General features: G+C 37.3%; 1 protein-coding gene across 1 annotated transcript in view; it reads left to right on the top strand.

The window, feature by feature from the left end:
- Positions 1–25,797, top strand: part of EP300 (EP300 lysine acetyltransferase) — a 72,738-nt gene that overhangs the window by 14,146 nt on the left and 32,795 nt on the right. The window contains exons 2-10 of the mRNA XM_019734493.3: positions 3,206–3,822; positions 11,966–12,142; positions 13,166–13,427; positions 14,055–14,168; positions 15,171–15,416; positions 21,492–21,585; positions 22,168–22,305; positions 24,608–24,725; positions 25,412–25,586. Of these exons, the coding sequence (XP_019590052.2) occupies positions 3,206–3,822; positions 11,966–12,142; positions 13,166–13,427; positions 14,055–14,168; positions 15,171–15,416; positions 21,492–21,585; positions 22,168–22,305; positions 24,608–24,725; positions 25,412–25,586 (1,941 nt within the window). The remainder of the gene's footprint in view (positions 1–3,205; positions 3,823–11,965; positions 12,143–13,165; positions 13,428–14,054; positions 14,169–15,170; positions 15,417–21,491; positions 21,586–22,167; positions 22,306–24,607; positions 24,726–25,411; positions 25,587–25,797) is intronic.

The raw sequence follows: 25,797 nt of genomic DNA, 5'->3' as shown, positions 1-25,797 counted from the left end.
ATAGATGGTCTGAGGTTCTAATGCAAACCCTACCCCCTCCCCCTTCCTGATATTATCCCCATTTGATCATGATAATACATTTTTAAGGCACTAATGAATTTGGTTTGCTCTGTTTTTTTTTTAAGGATTATTGCTATTATGTTCATGATTTTCTAGTATTGGCCATGTGTGATTTTTAGAGTATTCTTTCTATTTCCTAGAAGTGTTTGCTTAAGGTTGAATTGTCCTTTCCTTGAGAGTACAGTAGGACATGCCTGTACAATCATTTAGATCTGGCGTTTGCTTTATGGAAAGATTAACCAATGATTTATTGTCTTTAATAGTAATAGGATTGTTCAGGCTTTCTATGTCTCCATTTAAACTTTTTTAAATGGGAAATTTCAATTTAATAGAATAAAGAACTCCCATGCACCTGTTATTCAGGTTGCCTGTATTTTTGTGTGCCTCCACTCCACCCCTTTTTTTTGCTGGAGTATTTTAAAGCCAATCTCAGATATGTTCTTTCATCAGAAATACTTCAATATGTATCTATTAGTTTAAATGATTTATTTTAACATAGTGACTATGCTAGTATCACACCCAACAAAATAATTTCTTAATATTGCCAGTCACTCAGTCCATGTTTATATTTTCTGTTTCTCTTCTTAAAATGTGTTTTTACAATTGGTTAGAGCCAGGTATACCTGGTTGTTGAATCTCTCATATGCCATTGTGATTTGGAGAAACTGGGACACTTATATAATTTCTTTTTTTCTTTTTTTTTTTTAATTAAAGTTTATTGGAGTGACAATTGCTAGTAAAGTTACATAAATTTCAGGTATACAATTCTGTATTAAATCCTCTATACACCACATTGTGTGTTTACCACCCAGAGTCAGTTCTCCTTCCATCAGCATATATTTGATTCCCTTTACCCTCATCTTCCAGCCCCCTCCCCCCTTACCCTGTGGTAACCACTAAACTATTGTCTGTGTCTATGAGTTTTTGTTTCTCATTTGCTTGTCTTGTTCTTTTGTTTTTGGTTTATACACCACGTATCAGTGAAATCATATGGTTCTCTACTTTTTCTGTCTGACTTATTTCGCTTAGTATTATAATCTCAAGGTCCATCCATGTTGTCACAAATGGTCCTATTTCGTCTTTTCTTACTGCCAAATTTCTTTTTGGTTACGGTTTGGTGAGTATTTTCTAAGGAGTTTATCCATTTTTTTCTTCTTGCAGTTTTTTTGAAGTTGATTAGTAGTATCGCTTTCTCTTTTTATTTTCTTTTTCCTTAACTTTCCCAGTTTCTTTTATTACTCTCTTCAAAGAAACAACTTCTGGTTTCTTGATACCCTCTCAGTTGTATCTATTTTTCTCTTGATAATTGCTTTTATCTTTGATCATTCTTACTGTTCTTTTTCTAACATAATAACTTGGATACTTATTAATTTTTAGCTTTATTTTCTAACATAAGCCTTTAAGTTTTGAAATGTGGTATTTTTATTATTACTCAGTTGCTTTTATGATTTCCTCTTTAATTTGTCACTTATGTATATGTATGCTTTTTAAATGTCTTAATGGGTAGAGAGTTTTAGTTTTCCATAAATGTTCAGTAGTAAAAATATGCTGATGATGAAATATTTCCTTGTATACTCCAGGGGAAAAGTAGAATGCAAAATCACTCATAAAGTTTGTATGATCCCAGTTTTGTGAGTTGTATAAATAGAAATGATTAAGGAAATATATCAGTATATTAAACAATTTTCTTTGAGTATTGATGTCAGGTAAATTTTATTTGACACTTTCTTACATATTCCAGAACTATTCATAAGACACATTTTGTTTTTATGATGGATGAGCACATAAGATTTTTCTAAAGGAAAGAAAATTCTGTAAAAGTCTGGACTCTAAATCCTGTCTCAGTGTCCTGGGATAAAATTCAGTTCAATTAAAGTATGACCAGAATGCTTAATTGTGTTGGAAATTAGGCAAGGAGTTGATATGTAAGTAATAAGACACATCCTTCCCAAAGAGCTACACAGTCTGGTGGGGTGAGGGGCACTAATAATTTTGGTGCCATGATAGAATGCTATGAGAACAGGAGGGGCACATAGGGGAAGAGTTGTATTTAAGAACCAAGATTGATTGGACCAAATAGATCATTTAAAGTGGTATCTTGTCTTCAGGAGATGAACTATTTTTTAATAGGATAATCAGTTGTAAATCCAAGTATATTTAATTAAATACCCAGTAATTCCTTTTTAATATAAAAACTACTTGGAGAATTGAAGGAAACTCAAACACCTAAATCTATATAGTGAGTTAGTACTGTCAATAGGTCTACCAGGGACAATTTTGCCCTTTCAGGGGACATTTAGTGATATCTGAAGGCATTTTGGGGTGTCGCAAATGAGGTGTGGGTCCTCATGGCATTGAGAGGCGAGACCAGGAATCTGCCACGTATTTATAATCCTCCTTTCCCCCACAACAAAGAATTATCCAGCCCAAAACGTTTACTAGTGCCAAGATTGAGAAACCCTGGGTTAATCTATAATTCGCATCCTCTTTTTGGTGGGGGTGGAGCAGGGTAGGGCGGGGTGGGTTGTATGTTGAAGCTGGAGGCATGGTTTTATGTCCTATTTGAGCTAGATTCTGGTTAAGGAAAACTGTAGGCTGAGGTCAGGTGAAAGCAAATTCACTCAGCAAATCTAGGACCTACTTTGTGGCAGGCACGGTGGCAGGCATTTGGCAAAGAGTGATGGAGAGAGAGAGCCCTGCTTCATGGAGCTCACACCGAGTGTCCTGCACATGGCCGCTGTCTTGTCAGTTGTCTTTATGATTATAATAGTTCACATCTTTTGTCCTAAATTAGTTTGTGTGTAGATCAATTATTTTAACCTCTTCTAAGAATTCCTTGTTTTCATGACTGTCAATGCAAACTTTTGACAACTCGTGTTGGGTGTTGTACTAAGACTTAATCCTTTTTTCTTTGGTCTTATTTTATGTAAAGTTCATAAATATTTCAACTTGCTGACATAATCAAACATTCTCCAATTTTAAATACGGAGATATGAGATTTTTAGTATAACATGAAAAATTGCATTTCAAATAGTGTTTCATGGAGTGAGGTTTAGAAATGTAATGCTTATCAAGAACAAAATATAGAGCAATTTGTATTTTGATTCTGTCAAACTTTAACCATAATCTTTCCTTTTGCTTTTAGATTTTGGCTCTCTATTTGACTTGGAGCACGATTTACCAGATGAATTAATCAACTCTACAGAATTGGGACTAACCAATGGTGGTGATATTAGTCAGCTTCAGACAAGTCTTGGCATAGTACAAGATGCAGCCTCTAAACATAAACAACTGTCAGAATTGCTACGGTCTGGTAGTTCCCCAAACCTCAATATGGGGGTTGGTGGCCCAGGCCAAGGCATGGCCAGCCAGGCCCAACAGAACAGTCCTGGATTAGGTTTGATAAATAGCATGGTCAAAAGCCCAATCCCCAACATGGGGATGGGCACTAGTGGACCAAATCAGGGTCCCACGCCATCTGCTACAGGTATGATGAACAGTCCAGTAAATCAACCTGCCATGGGAATGAACACAGGGATGAATGCTGGCATGAATCCTGGAATGTTGACTGCAGGCAATGGACAGGGGATGATGCCCAATCAAGTCATGAACGGTTCAATTGGAGCAGGCCGGGGCCGACCTAACATGCAGTACCCAAACCCAGGCATGGGAAATGCTGGCAACTTAATGACAGAGCCGCTGCAGCAGGGCTCTCCCCAGATGGGCGGACAAACAGGATTGAGAGGCCCCCAGCCTCTCAAGGTAAGCATAGTTTGGGTTTGTTTGGATGCACCATCAGTATGTTTTTGAGTGTTGTGATGTTGGAATATTCTTTACTGTTCGTGTTTAATCTTACATTGTGTAGCATTTTCCACGTATTTAAGTAAAACATTTATTGTACAACTGACTGGTATTGTATACCTTCACAGTTTGTTCCAAGTGATTGCCAGCTAATTCCCGTTCTTTCTAGCTCCAGTACCGTGTTTCCCTGAAAATAAGACCTAGCTGGACAATCAGCTCTAATGTGTCTTTTTGGAGCAAAAATTAATACAAGACCCAGTCTTAAAGTAAAATAAGACCGAATCGTATGTTAATTTTTGCTCCAAAAGACACATTAGAGCTGATTGTCTGGTTAGGTCTTATTTTCAGGGAAACACGATATTAGAATATTTTTATATTATTTCTAAGCCCACGTTAGCCTTCATAGCCTCCTTATAAAAATAGTTTTGAGATAGCTGACATTATACTGTCTTCAGATAGACTTCATTTGTTCCCACTGCTTGAAATGTCCCTGATGTTTAAGAGGTATATCTGTTTATTCTAAAAGGTTTGTTAAATGTTATTTTTCCGTTAGTTGATGGATGTTAAGGTCCTTTAGTTTATTGTGAAACCTCAACAAACATTCCAGGTGTCTCAGTTAACCTGATTTTGGCCATTGTTTAAAAGGCTTTTCTGTTTTAAAAGGTTGACTTTCTTAGCTTTATTAATTAGAGAATGCTAAATGTGTTTTTAAAAACCTTTAAAATGTGTAATCTCTAGATATTTAAGATATTATAAGCACATATTTGATGCTTATTCAGCCATATTTTTCCTATATATTTTATACCTTTTTCTTAAAATGGTATCACGCTATAGTTACCACTGACTAGCATGTAGTTAGTGAATATTTGTCGAATGAAAGAGATGGCTTTGCTTGAAAGGTATTGGAGAAGGATCAGATTTTCACAAGGACGTTGGAGCAGCTCTGTCTATAAGAGGAATAACTTGAGCAGATTAAGACTTCTGTGTTCCTGAGAATCATGATGGTGAGAGTTCAAGGATGAAATTAAGACAGGGATGAATCAGGAGTGCAGGGACTGAGGTCACATGTAGATGTATGAAAGCCCTCAAATATTTTTTTTATTACACAAAGAATATTGACTGAAACTTAAGAAAGGATTCTGTTTGGCATCCCTACCTACTCTGTAGATTCTCCCTTTCTGGCACTTTTATGTTGCTGTGTTGATGTGGTTTATTTAGACTACTTGGAGGGAGAACCAGAAACGAGGTAAAATATTTATTACGTATCTCTTCTGGGTTCTAGGGACTTAGTTGTGAAGAGTCCGGGGAGAGGAGGGATGACAGTAAATCTGTACTAATCGATCAAGTATTTATTATTAAGTTTGAGCTTTGGTGCTGAAGATAGAGCAGTGAATAAACTTACTTCATGGAACTTACTTTCTAGTGTGCACTTACGATGTAAATTTATAGTATTCCAGTTAAGTGCTATGAAAGAAAATAAAGTAAGGGAGAATGCCGAGGTGGGGAGTAGGGCACGGTTCTGGTTGTAATCTAAATCGCAGTTTCTTGCTGCCACCATTGAGGAACTGGATGTACAGCAGTGAACACAGCAGACAAAATTCCCTGTCCTTGTGGAGTTTTATTTTCATGGAAGGGGAATTCAAATACAACAACTTTATTGTAAAATATTTCCTTGTTTTGAAAGGCGATGCTTGGAAAGCACTTAAAGCGGTGCATAACATAAGAAGAGGTATAAATGTTTAATAAATGAGTTTTCTGGATTTACGGAGGTTTAGGATGAGATACCCAATTAATATACAAGTGCTTTTCTAAAACAGTTTTCTCTTTATGACAAGAGAAAAACCTTTTCTGTATTTCCCGGTGGAAGGTTAAAATACATTGAATTCAAGGTGTTCAAATTGTTGGCTGGCAGTTGCTCCGCCACTATACCAGGTCCAAAAATTACCTCGTACAGTTGATCATATTCATTACATTTCTTCCAAAACTCCTAAGAGTTTTGGTGATAATTAAGAATCAGGAATTAAGACAAGAAGTTTTCAGTGAGACTTGATGACTTGAACTCCGTTGGCCAATGGCAGTGACTTGTACACAGTTCTTTTTATAGACAAATCTAGGGTTCAAAATGTAGGTAGGTTGTAATAGGCTTCCTGAAACCTGACTACTGGTGGTTTATGGGAAGAAATGTGGATCATACCCCCCTTTTCGTGTAAAATTAAAGATTACACTAATCTTTAACTTTAGAGTCAGCATAAAATAACCAAAGACAAAATGATTTGTGACAGTTATTTCTGACTGATTAGTTGAGGGGACAGTGAAAGGTAGAAGAATGCACAGATTTTGAACCATATACTCCCTGGGTTAGAATCTTCTCTTTAGCTGCTTTTTGCAAAGCTTCTTGGTTAAATCATTTCACTCTCCAGTTACTTCACGAGATATATAGTTGCCTCCTGAAAAATGCTGGTGACAAAAGAAATGAGAAAATTTGAAAATTCTTTTTTTAATAGCTGTCCTTTGTGTTTGAAGGAAGAAATGAAGTTAACTAATAGAAGCATCATAGATAATGGTGTGGTATAGAGCTATACTGCCCAGGTTGAAAAATGGACTTAGCCACTCACATACCCTGTTTCCCCGAAAATAAGACCTAGCCTCTAATAAAACCTAGACTCGGCTCTAATGTGTCTTTTGGAGCAAAAATTAACATAAGACTTGGTCTTACATTGTATTATAGAAGACCCGGTCTTATAGTAAAGTAAGATGGGGTCTTATATTAATTTTTGCTCCAAAAGACGCATTAGAGCTGATGGTCCAGCTAGGTCTTATTTTCGGGAAAACACGGTAGCTATATTACATTGGGCAGGTTGCTTGTGATACCTCCGTTTTCCCATCTGTAGCATAATAGTAAGAGTAGGTGTAACCTACCTCATAGGATTGTTGGAGAACTAACTGAATTAATAAAAGTTGGCTCTTTATGAGTGGCATGTAGTAAGCATTTATTACTAGTGTCGTCGTCCTCATAATAGTCGCAGCCTTAAGTGCTTAGTATTATTGTAGTTCCCATTTTGTGATGTTAAAACATTTTTATTGGGCAAAAGAGAAATCAAACCCACACCATGTAGTTAAGCTCTAGAGTGTTTAGAGGCGTAGCTCTCAGCTATAACAAGGGAGATCAAATCAATATAACCCACGAACAGCAGTTGCCTGGAGCATATGGGGATGCAACTTAGCGGGTTAATATTGTATAAATTTGAAGGAAGGTTTGCTGTCTTTGGAACTTTTTATTCAAGAAGTGTTCATTAATATTCTGGAGTTTTTAGTGTGTTTTTTTTTTCTTTTGGTAGAAAATAAATGTAAAACAAATCTGTTCTGTGAAATAGCTTATTATGATTAGGGTGACAAGATCCAAAATACTATTAAATAACAATATCAGACAGTATAATTGTACCTAAATTAATGTTACGCTCCAAATGCCAAGGATCTCCTGAATATTAATGGATATTTAATAGATGTTAGGGCCATTAATCCTAATATCAACCCAGTGAATTGAAAGTTTTATTTCCATTACACAGGTGAGGAAACAGTCAGTAGAGAGGTGTTACAGAGAACTCTTATCTGTCTGAATTAAAAGCCCATGTTCATCACTGTAGTATAATGTCATTCTGTTATTATGATTCACATGTTGCTAAAACCTACACAGCTGAAAATAAATGCAAGGCTTTTATGTTTGCTGTAGCAGCATTCATTCATCTCCTGACTGACTCGTAACCTGATTATGCATGCTCGTTGCTGAGACCTGTGAGCAGGAGCCAGGCCTGTTCTCTGCAGTCCTGCCTTAGTGCTCCCTCGACCTCACAGACACGACCTCGGAGCATCTTGTGTGTTACTTCTCAGTATTGACTCTAGTCCTCGATCTGGGAAGAAGAAAAATCCTAGCCCCCTTTCCTGTCTCTGCTTACCTCACAGGCTGTGAAGAGGTGTGTGTCACCTGGCATCTCATAGAGTCATATCCAAATTTTATATGCTTTGTGGCTGGTGAAATTGATGTTAAAACAAAAAACTGAATTTCGTTTAAATGAGTATTGGCCTTAGGAATTATTCCCTTTTTCCTTTCTTCCTTTTTCTCTTTTTAAAAATTTTTCGAGGAGATAGGAGCTAATGTTTTCAGTTTGGGAGCTCTTCTTTTAAAAATTTTTGGGAGCTCTTCTTTTAAAATTAACACCAGTTTTTGATAGTCTTTGGCATGTGATGTTAAAGAGTATTTAACCTTTAAAGTTTTAAAGCAGGAGCAGGTGTCCTTGGATAGTCGAGGAATGAAGCAGGAAGGAAGAACCAGTTAGAGGGGTGTTAAGTGTAAGGCAGGGAGGAAGAACCCATGTTGAGAGAGAAAGGCAGGTCTTAAGTGCCACGTTCCATTGGGTTTGAAATAGGAGGGTCTGGTGCCCAGATTTACAATCCAGGTGGATGTGGCTTTAGGTGGGCAGTATCAGTTTAAGAGAAATGGTCCCTCTTGTGGTGAGGAGGCCACCTAAACGAAGGCAGCGCGAATGAATCTGAAGACCAGTGCTTAGGATTCAGTGTCGGTTCTAAGATCCCTAGTCGTCCTTGTTTATCGGCGTGCCCTGTGCTTAATGTAGAGCCTGCCATGTAAGTTGGATATAGATACATAACACGGACATTTATCAAATCCGGTAGGTAATAGGAAGTGTCTGAATATAGTTTAATTTTGTCTTTATTGTTTGGTGGATCTTGGGAGTCATAAATATCGTATTGGTTTGTGTTACTGTGGTGCCCACAAGTCTTACTAAGGGATTGTTGTCCCTGTGTTAAATGTTCCTAAACCGTTGTATTTTTTATATTTGGGCACTGCCTTTTATTTTCCCTTATTATTTGTCAGTGATTGTCACCATTGTGTATTTTTTTGTGTTCCTGTATTCCCCCAAGTTTCTGCTTTTAATATATTGAAAACTTAGAAACAGCCTGTAGAGTCAGATTTTTTAAAAAATAGAAGAAATAGTCCCCTGCAGGTCCTCTTTATTTTAGCTGCTTAGAACTATTTGTGGCTTCGTGGGCCTTTGCCTTTTCAGTTTAGGTGGCTGTCTGTGTTGTTGTAGTCCAGGTAAGTGGTGTGTTGCTGGACATCCGGGTCACATTAGCTATAGAGAAGGGGACAAGATAAATAACTACAGTGTAACAGAAATAAATAGTATATTCCCTTCCAGTTACATTTGGTGAGGGAATAGCAGGGGTTGGGGTGCTAGAAAGGGTAGGGATGGGGAGGTTGGTTGTATTTTATTTGCTACCAGTGGCAGCAGAGCTCTGAGGGACCCGGTAAAACGAAAGTCTGTGGTTGGTCAGTGACCAGAAGTGTCGGAACTGGATACTGCCAGCTGATGAGCAGCCGGGGGAGTGTGTGTATTTGAGACCATAGTCTGCTAGACAGTGAACTTAGAATTTCTAGGTTACATGCTGTGATTGAGGGAACAAGCAATGTCAGGAATTGGTTGAAACTCAGCCGGTATAGGCAGGCAAGGCAGTGTCTATGTGAACAAATGTTAAGGACCAGATTCTACTGTAAGACATTATTTTTATTAACAGGAGACATTAAGGCAACTTACAAATCCTAGCATTTTAGTTATGTAAATAATGGACTCTTAAAAGAACCATTCATTGTCTGTTGGTCTTTTATGGTCTGTCATGTAGGTTCTGTGATAGAATGGCTCTTATTTTATGTCTGTGAATTTCCATGCTAATAGGAAACACAATTAAGTGAAGTACAACTCTCCCAGGTATGAGAGTGCATATTATTGGAACTATTTTAGTATAAATATTAGTACTTTAAAAGCATATGTAGCAGCAGCAATTAACAGTCACATTTGAAACTACCAAAGGAAACCTGAACTTGAATTTAGGCCTATTTCTGTATTATCCCTACAATCTTAATGGCCAGACAGTTAGGAAATTCCAATTATTGAAGACTGAATCAATAAGTTTTTTACTCTGGACGCTTTTCAAGCTGCCCCACTCTCTGCCTTCACCCAAACCATGCCATCCCTCAGACTCATTCCCCTGTGATCATTAGGGAGGGCACTGGGCAAGTTACTTAACTCCTAGTCTCTACTCTCATCTGGGAAATGGGAATGTACTTCAAATTTTTTTTCTTTATTATTTTGCCTTTCCATTACAGACAAACCTTTGAACTGATACACGTCATATTCATATAAATTTGCAGAGTATTGATACTGCATGTGATTTAAAGAACTGAATTTTATTTGCAGAGGTGCATGTAATTTATGACTTTTATAATCGATGTTTTCCTGAGTTAATGAGCTCTTTTTTCGATCAGATTTAGGGTGATGGGGCTATAAAGATAAATTAAGGTTCTTTTCATTTTGTGCATGGTCTGGGGATAGAGGCGTGCATTTTAACAAATTATTTTATCACGTGTGTTGTATTATAAATAAAGGCATAAACATTTGCGTCAGGATAGAAAAGAGCCCTTTATTTGTCTAGGACAATAAACAGGTGCTTCACACAGGAGCCAGCTTTTGAAATGTGTCTTAAAGAATGAGAGGGGTGGCCGGTTAGTTCAGTTGGTTAGAGTGTGGTGCTGGTAGCACCAATGTTGCCAGTTCAATCCCCACATGGGCCACTGTGAGCTGCGCCCTCCTTAAAAAAAAAAAAGAAGAATGAGTAGAAACTGCAGCTGCTGTTTAGTTATAGTTGTACCAACTAAGCACCAAAAAAATGAAAATGGGACTGCCTCTTTGTGAACTTAGTATTTTGTTTCCTTTATAGGTTAGCATTTCAGGTGTCAAATAGGAAAGAAGGCTGTGTCTGCCTAGTTTTAGAGAAAAGGAAAAGCCTAAGGCAAATGCTGGAGATTTAAGAAGGATGATGCTCTCGGATTTGCAAGTTAATGGGTATGGGAGATAGTAGGGTACTCTGGAGAGGAAGGCAGGCCTCCTGCACACGATGAAGGCTCTGGTGTCCCATAGTTTTTTTACCAAACTGAATAAGTGAGAAGACGAGACAACTCGGTTGGGCACAGTCGACATAAGCTGCAATGAGGGGCTTGAATTAAGATGGTGACAGTGGGCGTGGATACATGGGGAGGACTGGGTATTCAGAGGTACTTAGAGGTAGAGTTTGAAGGACCCTTTGGTAGATTTGGATTGGGCTGGGAAGGGATAAAAATCTGGTAGGACTCCCTTTAATTGGGGAGTAACTGTAGTGTCCTTAGTTTCTATTGAGTGCTTGCTGTATGTTTCTATAGGTAAAGATTGACTGGTGGGATCTTATATGGAACAATAGGATTGTAAGTTGCATCACCGTTATCACTAAAACATTTGGCTTTGAATAATTAATCGTGTATTTAAATTAATCATACAGTATGATGGCTCCAAATGGACTTATATAGACACCGGGGGAAAACTACATTTTAGTGTACCTAGGGGTTGCAAAGAAAATCAAATTACTTCAAGAGCCAAGGAGGTAATTTAATGAATAAAGCAGCTGGATTTAAGAGAGCTAGGAATGGTGTGGACTGTGAAGTTTGCATGCTCTATCTAAAGGTTCAGATTCAGAAGGTTTTAAAACCACTGTATCACTATGTCCCTAAATAAAAAGGACATATGATGTAAACTACTAGTTTTATAAAACCTTTTGTATAAACAAAATGCCTGGAATAAGCATTTAAACGCTTTGACATTTCAAACTAATATATTTAGGGATTATACTGAGCTGAATTTATTAAGCCCCATAGTTTGTACATTAAATAAAAGTGCATTTAATGCATAAAAAGTGGAGATGTATGGCAAACCTTGCTTAGCAGATATAGCTAAATGAAGATGCTTACAAATTTTTCTAAAACACGTTTATCTCAAATACTTATAGAAAATAGCTCTGTAAGTTTAATGTACCTGAGGCCCCTAAATTTTAATCTTAAAAAAAATTTTTCATGAGCCTACTTCTACAGTCTATTCATATATGCAGAGGGTTTCCTTTAAAACTTCTTTGTAATTTAGGAAGTGGAAAAGGAAAGGGAATAGTAATGTTTTATTAATGTGGGGAATAAGATTTAATTTTTTTTTCTGTTTCTTATTCTTAGATGGGAATGATGAACAACCCTAATCCTTACGGTTCACCGTACACTCAGAATTCTGGGCAGCAGATTGGAACCAGTGGCCTTGGTCTCCAGATTCCGACAAAGTCTGTACTACCAAATAGTTTATCTCCATTTGCAATGGACAAAAAGGCAGTTCCTGGAGGAGGAATGCCCAACATGGTGGGTAGTTACCGATCTACAACTTTGTCTTCAAACTGGCATTTTAACAAAAGAATTATGTTAGACTTTCATGCCTTCTACTATACAGCTAGGAGGTAACAGATGGCCTCAGTACCTCCTTACATTTCACATGGTATTTTGTCACTTGTGGTATTGATCCAAAACAAATAGGAGCAAGTGGGGCTGCTACAATGAAAGTTTTGGGGGTCTACAATATTATGCAGCTTCTGCTTGTGGGCATGTGTGTAAGCCAGGTAAAGGAGCCCCTTTCTCAATGGGAAGCACTCTGGCAAAGGATTCCAACTCCTAATGCACAGTCTGCTGATTGGAATCTGACTCCACTACGCAAAAGGCACTGCCCTCTCAGAGTTACATTGTTTTACACGGTGATTTTTGTTTTGGGAAAAATATCCAAAGCTCTAATATTGCTATTTTTCTAAAGTAACACTTTCTAGCTATAAATGTGTCAAGTATTCTTTGGACAAAATTGTCCTATAGGAATTTTTATTTCTCTTTTCAGATGTTTCAGTTTTTTGCTGTGTGTCGTATATTCATTGAATACCTATATTTTATATTTTGGGAAGTGCGGCAGATATAAAGATGAATATCAGTGAATGGCATCTGTGTTTCCAGAAATGTTTGCTTCTTTATTGGAAACACCAAATTTCTTCCAGTCTGCAAAAGCTAATTTTTCACCCACCTTTAAGAGGCGCTACTTCCCAAGAAGCTCCTCATTGTTCTTCCAAATCTTACTTGGATGTGCTCGTCACTACCAACCGATTCCTTGTTTTTCCCTCTCCCACTGGAATTTTAATGTAGTAATTTGTTTTCTTACTAAATTGAGCTTTTTGACAGGACCATCGTTTATTTATCTTGGACTCTCCTGTGTCAAAAAATGGAGTCTGGCTTATAATAGACTATCCTTAAAGGGTTTAATTGAAAATATCCAGGTCCTTATTTTTTGAAGAGACAGCATACTGTGACACCTAACATTACACGTTTCGTTATTGTTTGACACCGTAGGGCCAACAGCAGGCCCCTCAGGTCCAGCAGCAAGGCCTGGTGACGCCTGTAGCCCCAGGGATGGGTTCTGGAGCGCACACAGCTGATCCAGAGAAGCGCAAACTCATCCAGCAGCAGCTTGTTCTCCTTCTGCATGCTCACAAGTGCCAGCGCCGGGAGCAGGCCAACGGGGAGGTGAGGCAGTGCAACCTCCCCCACTGTCGGACAATGAAGAATGTCCTAAACCACATGACACACTGCCAGTCAGGCAAGTCCTGCCAAGGTGAGTGAACTCAAAGGGCTCGTGTGCCCTGCATTTAATATTTACATCAGAGAGAAGAGAGAAAATGTGATCAACTCTATTTTGAGGCTCCTTTACTGAGAATGTCTTACTCTATGTGAGGACATGGTGAAATCCAGTATCGTTTTAGGAGTGAGTACCTCGGGATGTGGTAGGAGGAGGACATTTTGAAGAACTTACTTTTTGTGGTCATCCTTGTTGACTTGGATTTGCCCCATCATCGCATGCTTTGGAAATTATCGAGGGTTTGCTAACTCTGTAGGCCGGTACTGAAACAGTTACCCGACTTAATACAATTTCTGTATTTATGGAGTCATTAGAAATCCTTTTTTATAGAACAAAGTAGATTGCACATCTGGGTGGTGGAAAATATGGGCTCTGGAGCCAGACTGCTTGAATTTGAATCTCACTTTGGGTACTGTGACTTTGGGCACATTGCCCGCCTTTTGTCCATTTTCTCAACTATAAAATAGCTAACCAGTAGGGCTGTTACAAAGATGAAATGAATTAGTAACATCTGTGGGACTTGTTAACTGATCAGTAAGTTAGCTGATACAAATGTAAAACTATAACCTGCATTTGAAAAAAAATCCTTTTCCTTCGTTTTAGTGGCACACTGTGCATCTTCTCGACAAATCATTTCACACTGGAAGAATTGTACAAGGCATGACTGTCCTGTGTGTCTGCCCCTTAAAAATGCTGGGGATAAGAGAAATCAACAGTGTAAGTGATGAAATCTTGTGGAGCTTTTATTCTAGAAGCATTCTTAGACTCACCAATGCAGTTGGGTGGGGTGTTTAGAGTACTTGATTATGTGAAGTTCCTGTGACTGCCTAGGCCTGTCATACTAGGTTGTTTTCACACCCCATTAACTTCATCTTAATGAATTTAGAACTGAACTGCTTATTACCTAAAATAAGATCCAGAAACTTAAATAGTCATTCTTTATTAAAAAAATGATAGGTGAATTTATGCACCATTTTAAAATTCATGAAAACTTAAAAGATAATTGCTTTGACATTGGGCAAGATACTCTTCTATACCTGTGATCTAAATGTTGAGATAATTTGAAATTATTTAAAGGACAAAAAAAGGGATTACTTTTAGAAGCCTGGAATAATAAGGAGCTTCTGTTAGACAAAAGACAAGTCAAAAGTAGTAAGATTAAAGTGCAGCTACCACACCTCTGTTCTAGAAACAAAACATTGGGAGCATTTAGGATGGAGCAAAATTTGGAAATACATGTTGCGTGTGAAAAAGGAGTTAAACTGTATAAATTAATGAAGAAATCATAAATAGTCCAGTAGGAAATTGAGACTAGGAAACAGACAATCCACTAGAGGGAGGAAGTACCAAAAAGTTCACTATTAAAGTAAGAAATGAAGTAAGGTACCATTTCTCTGCTGTCACATTGGCAGAAATGATGCTCCCTGGTGTGGCATTTGTACGGCTCTAAGACGTTCACACACTGTTGGTGGGAATGTTGACACAGCCTGCAGGAAGGCTTTTGGGTATTGAATCAAAAGCCGTTTCATGCCAGTGATCCCCTTTGACCAGTCAGTTCTGCATGTAGAAATTTTTTCAAGGAAATAAGGGGGGGAGGGGAGATGATGAACTGAGATATTTCACAAAACAGTAATTTCGTGGGTTTTTTAATTCATTCAAACATGTTAGTCTTTTCTTCCCACCTTTAGTAATGTAACCCATTTCTTTTGTCTTCTCTAGCAATTCTGACTGGAGCACCAGTTGGACTTGGAAATGCTAGCTCTCTAGGGGTGGGTCAACAGTCTACCCCCAGCCTAAGCACTGTCAGTCAGATTGATCCCAGTTCTATAGAAAGAGCCTATGCAGCTCTTGGACTACCCTATCAAGTAAATCAGATGCCGACACAGCCCCAGGTACAAGCAAAGAGCCAGCAGAACCAGCAGTCTGGGCAGTCACCCCAAGGCATGCGGTCCATGGGCAGCATGAGTAAGTTTGGATCTTCTTAGTGACAGATGTGATATGTTGGTTGTATGTAAATGTTGTGTAATATGCAGGATTAATTCCTTAGATTTAGTTTCTGTGTGTGTATCTATCTCTGTTCCCCCCCACACACAATTTTTGTTACATGATTACTTTTTGAAGTAATTTTTTAAAGATTGCACTGTAAAGGCCCCTTGTAATCCACATACCAGAGGCAGCCACTACTGGTTTATATCCTTCTAAATCCTTTTATGTATATGTGAGTTTATATTTCTAGAAATGGGATCTCATGTGTTACTCTGTAACAAACTATTTCTTTAACACATGTGGACTCTTGCACTTTCCATACCCAATATATCCTTTTTAATGGTTATATAGTACTTCATTGTATAAAATAGATATCCAGCACTGGTAAATCCATGACTTTTAATAACCTTTTTTTTTTCCTTTTTGACGTTTAATGCTTTGACTCTTATTCTAAAATTGTTCTTGGTTATGAAGTTATTCTATAACTATAAAACAGTCTGATTCTGAACAATCCACCATGCTTTTTCCTATGCAATCCCATCATCCTTCTATTAGTATTTGCCATAGGCTGTACTTTCTGCCCATATTGTTTAATTCTAAATGAGGAAACAAAATGGGGCACACTACTCTTGCAAAAAATGTAATCTTGTTGTTTTTTGTAGTTTTTAACTTAAGGAAGTGTGCCCTATTTCATGACAAGCAGTGCTCACTTGTTAAATAATTATTGTGTGAGGAATTTAAGAAACTGGGATGGAGAGCAGTCCTGGTTTTTCAGGCTTTTTTTCAAGCTCTTGTGTATTATTAAAAGTATATTTAAAAGGGTTAGAAATAGAAAGGGACCTGAGGATTTCCTCTCTCTCTCTCTCTCTCTCTCTCTGTCTCTCTCTCTCTCTCTCTCTCTCTCTCTCTCTCTCTCTCTAACTTAAGATGGCCTTTTCCCTCTCCCTCTCCATGTTATGAGAGTACATCTTCCTCAAGTTTCAGGTTTTTGACCAAGTGCAGTTCTCTGCCCCAGCCTAGACTTTCATTTTCGTAATTGGTTATTTACCATTAATTTTTCAAATTTCTTTGTATAATTCCTAGTTTAGCTCTTTTTGTCTCCTCTTGTATCATCTGTGTATGTACATTTGTATGTACCCACAAAATTATTTGAAAGTTTCTTCTTGGGATTTATTTTTTTCCCTTTCTCGGTGTCTTTTTCTTTATTTTAGGATTAGATTTAAGTTCCCATCTATGTCTTATTCAGTTAGTTAATGGTGAATTTTTAGTAATAATCATCATTGTAAGCCAACACTTCTAGAATACCTCATTTATTTCCTTTGTTGTTTGGATCCCATCTTGAAAACTAGTATGAAAACATGCTCTGCTTTTCCGCCTACACATCCTCATGGTTTCTATTCGAGGGGCACAACCCAAATAGGCAAAGGCCAACTTAGGAAGTGTTTTTCCTTTTAAAGCAAAGCCCTTTCAAAAATAATTAGTCCTTTGTGTTTATGTTGAAGAGTGTCCTCTGTATTTTCTTCTTCTTTTTTTTTGAGTTTCCTAAAGCCTAGATAATAAAGAAAATATCAAAATGGAATCACCATGACTGGGTCATGTTTTCTGAACAGTCGTTAAGGGGGTTTTAAAAAAGTATTTATTGCATATTATGAACAGCTGACTGCCTTTTCACTTCACTCCAAAATCTTAAGTTTATCCGTTTTAACCAAAACATACTTTTAGGTGATGTTTGGACCAGGGTTTTTTACTATAAATGGTTTTTTCACGTATGTAAAGTGATCCTTCTACTGTGTTTCCCCGAAAATAAGACCCAGCCGGACAATCAGCTGTAATGCGTCTTTTGGAGCAAAAATTAATATAAGACCCAGCGTTATTTTACTATAATATAAGACCGGGTCTTATATAATTTAATATAATGTAATACCGGGTCTTATATTAATTTTTGCTCCAAAAGATGCTTTAGAGCTAATTGTCCGGCTAGGTCTTATTTTCGGGGAAACACGGCATCATTGTTAGACTCTTGTAATTGATATTATTAGGAATGGAATAATTTTGGTGATGATCTGAAATGTGACTCTGGCGTGGCAACTTTGCCTTACTCTAGTGCCATATTATCAGAAAGAATAAAGAAACACACAGTTATTATATATGCTCAAACCAGTGTAGATAACGACATTTTCTTACTCTTTTAATGTCTCATATTTTAAAATACTAAACCAAGCTCTTTTCGCTTGTTTTTTTCTACCGATGGTCTTTGTTTTAGGATACTGTTTTAGGATACTTAAGGTTCAGACCCGATTCTGGTAGCCTAAATCCATAAACAGGATTATGTTGTGTCCCCAACAGTGTAAGATTTTTCTACCATTTGTGAACAAAAGCAGTTTACTTAAATACATTTCTATTTATTCAGTAACCTAAAATATTTATCTTTTATGTTTTTACAATGGTTAGTGCTGTCAGGTCTCACCAAAATTATTTTAAAACCTGAAGTATTCTTGGGAGCTCTACCAAGAGCCTAGGTTGGATATGTAATTAGAAATCTAGGGAGAAACTTTGTCAAGAAATTAGAGCCATAAAAACATCTGTATATCCTCTCGGAGAACAATTTAAAACATTCTGGGTTCTTCCTTCATAATCATTGCAGGTTTTAGGTAAAAAGTAGTATTTTGGTGATTCGTTTCTCCTTGTATGAATACTTTTTTTCTGTCCTGAATTTTAATTTGGAGTTTTCATACCTACCTAAAAGTTGTAATAGTTTAGTAAAAACCATATACATTCCCTTTACCTAGATTTACTAATTTTCAACATTTTTGCCACATTTGCTTTGTTTCTGTGTGGACTTGACTGCTAACTATGTCAGCATAAATTTCCTGATAATAGTGACATTCTTCCACATAACCAGATATGTTTTTCACACCTGCAAAATTTAACATTTGTTCAATAACCTCATCTAATGTACAGTCTATTTTAATTTTTCCAGTTGTCCCCCAAAGTCATTCAAGGCTTTTACATTCATTTTGTTAAGTGTCTTGTATCTCTTTTAATCTAGAAGCCACCTCACTATTCTTTGTTCATCACATATTGACTTTTGATGAGCCCTGTAGAATGTCCTATAATTTGGATTTTTCTGATTGTTTCCTTATACAGTTGAACCTTGAACAACACTGGTTTAAACTGCTCAGGTCCCCTGATACGCACATATTTTTTGGTAAATATCCAATAAGCACTCCAAATCCCCAAGTTTCGCATCCATGGATTCAACCAGCTGCAGATCAAAAAAATAGTACTTTTGGTTTGCAGTTGGAATCTCTGGATTTAGAGAGCCAGCTATGCATTTCGTTGTTCTATGACAAGCATCCACTGATTTTGGTGTCTGCACGGGGTACTGGAACCAATCCCCTAGGGATATTGAGAGAATGACTTGAGTTTTGGGGGAGTCAAAAGTTATTCAGATTTTTTACTGTACCCCTATCGCCCCACCATGTTCAAGGGTCAACTGTAATTAGATTCAGGTTAAATCTTTTGGGGACGAATATGTCATGGGTGATGGCATAATTTCAGCATAAAAATTTTTTTGGACTCTGTTTGCCTTTAACTGGCCTTTATAGTATCCTCATTTGCTTCTTTTATTGCTGACCTTCATATTATTGGTTAGCTATCTTTTCAGCTGTTTTATGTAAATTTTGGAAATATTACTAGCAAAAGCATCTTGAGTTTTGTACACACTTCTAAAAGTTTTCTGGTTAACTTACTTGGTAAATATGATTTCTATTTTATGCTCCCTGGCTATTGGGTTTTTAGAAAAGTAGCATTTATGTGTATGGGTTTATGTCGTAACCATTTTTTACCAGAGGTATGCACCACTGGGTAGGATGAAGCACCTAAGCAAACATTTATACCGATGCTTCCATGGGAAAAGTATGTCCACAGTAACAACTTGGCATTACAAATGTATCTCCCACTGTTGCAGAACTGGCTGTGATGCTGGAACATTCTCAGAGTTACGAATTTTAGGTACCTGTGATTGACAAGGGCATTTGACTAATTGATAAGCGGCATTCATTCAGATGTGCTTTGTGCTAAAAAAAAAAAAAATCATTCTAAAGGGACAGGGTCTTTACTTTGAAACATCTCTAGCCTGGATGGGCAGGTAAGTGATTAAGAACTATAGAATCTCTATTACATATTAGGTTATCGAGATTCTGTAGCAGGGAGGGGAAGAGGGAAATCCCTCTGGAACCCAGAATTAAAGCTTTTTCCTTGTAATGAAGCCCTCCATGACCACATTCTTAATCTCCTAGATCCTATTGAATTCACTTCTTCTATAAAGATTTTTTTTACTATGAGATTCCTTCTAGGGCTTAGAAAGCAAAATATATTTTCACTGATTTTTAGGTGCCATGAATTCTCTTTTTGTTCATTTTTTCCTTCTGACTTATTCTCTGACAGTACCAGTAATGTCTGACTTCCTATATTTTTATATTCTCAAGTGAATACTCAGCTCTTCAGTCTTAAATACTAGCCTCTGTAAGGGTATTCCTTCTCAAGTTACGATTTAGCCATTACTTGAAATGAGTGCTGAAAATTAAGTGGACCTGGAGACTTTGGAGACAATGTTTTTTCTGTGTTTTCATGTGCCATTAGGCAGTAAGATAAGCAAATTAATAGATAATTTGATCACTTTTTCTTTTACCTCAGTGTTGCCACCAATAAAACAAATCTGTTAAAGGTGCATAACTTTTCTAAAAAGGAGTATTTACACATGGAGTATTTTCAGTGACAAATACAGAATTGTAGAAAACACAACTTTGTTCAAAAAGACCACTTACAACAACTACATTTCAGAGCTGGCCCAATGCTCTGACGGAAGCAAAGCTCTGCCTTAGCATTTAGGAAGCACAACAAAAGGAGGCAAAGCAGTTCTCTTTATTAAACATACTTAGAAATCTAGCTAATTATTTGCACTTTAGTGGGAAGTTTTTTTTCCCTTGTTTTTAACAAAAATACAAGGATACATTAATAGAGTTGCATATCAAATAAGTTTTGCGTAACCACATGAGAATCTGGTATAGTGTGAATATTGCTGCTGGCCTTTTATTTTAAAAACAATACTCATTAAAATTGCTAATTGAAGAAGTAATGTGTGCACATAGAGAGAGCTATTCAAACCAGTTCGAAGGTGTATTCAATTAAAAATGTTCAACTTTAACTCAAACCACTACCTTTCATTCCCCTCCCTAGGGCTCATCATACTTAGGCTCCTTATGTCCTTACATAAATTGTATGTGCTTGTAAAAGCATGTGCATGTATAGTTCAGTTTTCTAAACAGTTTTGGTTCTAAGTTTTTGCTCCTTTTAACATCATTGTGCTTAACACCTGTTCATTCATATATAAGCCTAACTGTAAGACAAAATACCAGAAGTGGAATTCTTAAGTCAAAGAATATGTGTATGAATTTTTTTTTATTTGTTAGCAATTGCCAGATAGCCTTCCCAAGGGCCTGTGAATTTACACATCTATGAATTTTCATTGAAAATGCTTTTTCCGCTACACTCTTCTCAACACTTGGTATTCTCAAACTTTTAAAAGTTTTCACAATTTCATACATGAAAAACATATCGCTTTAAAAATATATCACTGGAAGTGCAGTTGAGCATATTTGCATTTTTTTTTTTAACCTGTTGTATCTCTTTTGTGTAAATTACCTGTTCCTTCTCTATTGGATTGTTCATCCTTTTCTAGTACCTGGTTTTTAAGGGTACTTCATGGATTAGCCTTTACATGTGTGTTGCTGGTTGTAATGCTAATAATTATTATATATGCTGCCAGTATTTTTTTCCCCTGATTTGTCATTTGTCTTTTGACTTACTTTTATGTTGATTATTTATTTCTCAAATTTCTAAATGTTGTCCTTATGGTGGCTTCTGAGTTTTGGGTCTTGAAAGGATAAAAAGTTCTCTGATATTTTCTAGTACTTTTTCTTTCTTTGCTTTTCTTGTTTGTTTTTTGTTACTGTTTAAAATAATTCTATCTTGTTTTTTGTTTTGACCTAGATGCTAGTCCTATGGGAGTAAATGGTGGTGTAGGGGTTCAAACGTCGAATCTTCTTTCTGACTCGATGTTGCATTCAGCCATAAATTCTCAAAAGTAAGTTTTATCTTGGTTTGTGTCCTATGTTGTGTTTCAAACACTTGTTAAGTTTTCTTAGAGTTTTTTAGTTTCTTTGATTTGAAGATATCTTTGAATGAAGACAAATATGATCTTTGAATCCATACTATAGGCTTTCTATAACTTATTTGAAATCATATCAATTATCTAGGGTAATTTACACTTTCCCCTTATACAGTAGGAAGTTGCAAGCATGCAGCTACTTAAAAAATGAGTTTGCTCTATCCCAGTGTTACAAATTAGTTCATTGCCCAACAGATTCCCTGGGATAAGCTTTGTCAAAATGACAACATAGTCTTATAACACAAGACTTAGCTTCTAAACCCAAGTCTTTATTCTCCCCTCCACAAAATGAATTGTTGTGGGGTAACGCTTTTCCTCACAAGCACAAACATATGCACTATTTCCCCCCAGACTTTTTTATGGAAATAGACTTGTCATAGTTTGTTGGACCCATTGCAGTCATCACTGTCAGTCATCACTTCCTTAAATGATACTTAAATGGGATCTTCTTGCTCCTGCCCTCTTCACTAAGACTATTTCACAACTCCTTTTTTAAAGCCCAATGATGAGTGAAAATGCCAGTGTGGCCTCCCTGGGTCCTATGCCAACAGCAGCGCAACCATCCAGCACTGGAATTCGGAAACAATGGCATGAAGACATTACTCAGGATCTCCGAAATCATCTTGTTCACAAACTGTAAGATTGTAGGCATGTCTTATTCATAAAGAGTTTCCATGTCAACACACTTCCAACCTGCCAGGCACTTCCCCACAAGAGGAATTGTATTGGTGTTTCTGTAGCTTGGCAGTTGCTGATGATGCTTCTGCTCCTGATACTTTCTTGCTTCCTATTCTCTGCTTCTCAACTTTTTCACCATAATTTGTTAGGAATCTTTCAACTTTAACAGTATGTGACAACTGTTCTGCCTAGTGACAGTAATAATATACTAGTTAAAAATTATTCATCTTAGTACCACTGCCTTTACAAAACTCATATTTTAAAAAAGAACTACATCTCAGCTCATTACAATATGGCAGTGTCAGTGCTGTTTTATTATGTTGACAAGTTGAATCTTGGGGCCTATTTTCTGGTCCTCCGATGTGCACATATCAATAGTTTGTGAAATAGTTTGCACTGTTTGTTGAGAAGTTGATATATACCCAGGCACTTTGCTTCACCAACACTATGTTATTTAAAGAGTTCTTGTCAGAATAAGGAGTGGAAAAGGCAAATAGAGTGGGGAAATGGAGCGCCCAATACAGTGTTTCCCCGAAAATAAGACCTAGACGGACAATCAGCTCTAATGCGTCTTTCGGAGCAAAAATTAATATAAGACCCGGTCTTAATATTATGTTAGATAATACCTGGTCTTATAGTAAAGTAAGACCGGGTCTTATATTAATTTTTGCTCCAAAAGATGCATTAGAGCTGATTGTCCGTCTAGGTCTTATTTTCGGGGAAACACGGTATCATATAGAGCTCAGACCCCATTGATTACAGAGCTACACTTGAGACAACATGTAGCGTTTTTTCTTGGAGAAAGCAGTCTTTTTTCATTTCTTCTCCACTTTATAGAGGGGTCTCATTTGTTCTATCTGTATTTTTTATTGGTTTAGAACCATGTGACATATCTTTTGTCTTCTTAATTTATTTTTGTTACGTTAGCCAATTATACCTGGGTTTCATTTAGGAATTCTAAAACAATAGCACTAGAAGTGGAACTTGACAACAAGGAGGAAATTCTGAGGTTTGTTTTGTTGTTTTTTTCCCCTTTGCCCCCCACCCCCACCCCAGCCCCCAACTCCAGTTCAAGCCAGTTGTTTCTCAGTCTAGTTGTGTAGGACACAGCTCCCTGGCCCATGCTGGTGTTATGAGCCTTGCGCTCCACCCAGCTAAGGCAGTCGGTCACTGGTCATTGGTCGGCAGCTCATGGCAGCTCTCGCTGGCTGCCGGCCACTCATTCTGGCCACTGGCCACCCATGGCGGCACACAGCAGCCCATGGCTGCTCACACTGGCTGCCGGCCCCTCATGCTGGCCACTGGCCACTCCTGGCAGCACATGGTAGCCCACAGCAGCATATAGCAGCTCACGGCAGCCCAGCTCCAAGGAGAGCCATTGTTCACAATCTTAGATGTAGAGGGCGCAGCTCACTGGTCCATGTGGGAATCAAACTAGCGACCTCGGTATTACGAGCCTGGTGCTCCAACCACCTGAGCCACCGGACCAGCCCAAATTCTGAGATTTTAATAAAATGAATTAATAAGGAATAGCCAAAACAAATGTATTTTGTGATAATTAAATTGTTTAGGAACTTATATTTAATGAACAGAGGTAACTATTTGAGGTGGATCATCTAACTTGATGTTAAAAGCTTACTGTATGATTGTGGGGTTTTTTTTTTAACCAACACAAGTATTCTTCTAAGCTTCCATTTATTTATTCCCCATCTGGTTCCTTCAAGTACTATATACAACTGAACATGAGATGTTGAAATGATAAAATTAGTGGCTGGAAATCACATTTGTCAATCTTTTGGAACGCTGCTGCCAAGCCTTTTGTTGGGAATGGCTAGAGAGAAAAAGATACTGAATTTAGCAGAATCATTGTGCCCCCTTCACTTCAAGTTTTTGATCTGAAGGCCATTGCTACTTGATACTGTAACAAAGGTCAGGTTTTCTAACTTCTGTTATGCAAATTGCACAGTATAATTTTTTTGCGCCACATGAGAGTGACAGGGGCCAAAGAGTATATTTATGGAGTCATTTTTTATATTCTGATCAGAAAAATCCTTTGTTTGCCACAAAAAGACAATTTCATTTTGGTCAGTATTTTATATTTGAGCACATCCCACCCTTCACTTTTTAATTTTACTTAATGTGTACATTGTAAAAAAAATGAGAGAATACTAATCAGAAAAAAGTTTAAACTACTGTACATTTCTATGATGAGACCAAAAAGCTAATGTGATATAACAGTGATAGGATTTTCTATTCTCAGAGTTCAAGCCATATTTCCTACTCCGGATCCTGCTGCTTTGAAAGACCGACGGATGGAAAACCTGGTTGCATATGCCCGGAAAGTGGAAGGGGACATGTATGAATCTGCAAATAATCGAGTGAGCACCTGTTTTTCTATACGAAGTTCTATATAAAGTCCAGAGTGGACCTATTTTAGTTGCTTAGTTTATTCTTGTTTGCAACGTGTATTTCAGAAGATACCCTTGAGCTCTCCTGTCTTATTCTCATTGTGCACAGTGAAGATAACAAAGTAATTGTCTTCCAGTGGATGTCATCAAGAATCTTCCATTTTTCCTCTAATGCTACAGTGCACTCATGTGGCACTTTATCTGGGTTGTCCTTCTGTCATCTGAGAAAGTGGTTGAGCTGTTTCCAGTGCTGTGCTATTTTCACTAGAATATGGTGAATCAGCTGCTTAGTATTTTCATCTCAAGTAGTATTGCAGTTTCTCTACATTAGTTGAACTTTCTTCTCTAAATTGGCACTTCTTCCAAATGTAGCATAGTCTTTCCATGGGCTGTAAATTGCCAGCACATGTTTTGTAAACCTACTTTGAGAGGTCATGCTTTACTACGTAGGTTCATAATAAAGCTGCTTTTCACATGATCATTCCAAAACGAGCTCATATTTGGAATGATCTAAGAAAGAAGATTAGATTCTTCTCCCTTTTTTATTTCTGCTTACCTCTTTAAATGAAATTCATATCTGTTCTTAGTTCATTTTTTCTGTTACCTGATGGTAGTTCTTTTTTTCTGATCTCTTATTTTGTTTCCAAAATTCAAAGGCGGAATACTACCATCTGCTAGCTGAGAAGATCTATAAAATCCAGAAAGAATTAGAAGAAAAACGAAGGACTAGACTACAAAAGCAAAACATGCTACCAAATGCTGCAGGCATGGTGCCAGTTTCCATGAATCCAGGGCCTAACATGGGGCAGCCACAACCAGGAATGACTTCTAGTAAGTGCTTTTTGTTACAGTTACTTTGAGGGAAATGGGTAATAAAATGGTTTTGCACCAAAGCCATTAATTTGCATTAACTTTTGCAACTATTCTGGAGTTTTCAAATTAGCATTTTTCGCCTTTGCAAAGAAAATAATTCATCCTCTAGTAAAAACAGCTGAAGATTTCTGGGCATGGCACTTAATATATTTTGATAATCTGCCATTAA

Source organism: Rhinolophus sinicus, chromosome 1 (genome assembly GCF_057876585.1).
Source record: "Rhinolophus sinicus isolate RSI-liver-muscle chromosome 1, RSI-T2T, whole genome shotgun sequence".
NCBI classification, from domain to species: Eukaryota; Metazoa; Chordata; class Mammalia; order Chiroptera; family Rhinolophidae; genus Rhinolophus; species Rhinolophus sinicus.
The sequence above is the reverse complement of the archived record's forward strand: the minus strand, read 5'-3'. Positions and strand labels throughout refer to the sequence as shown.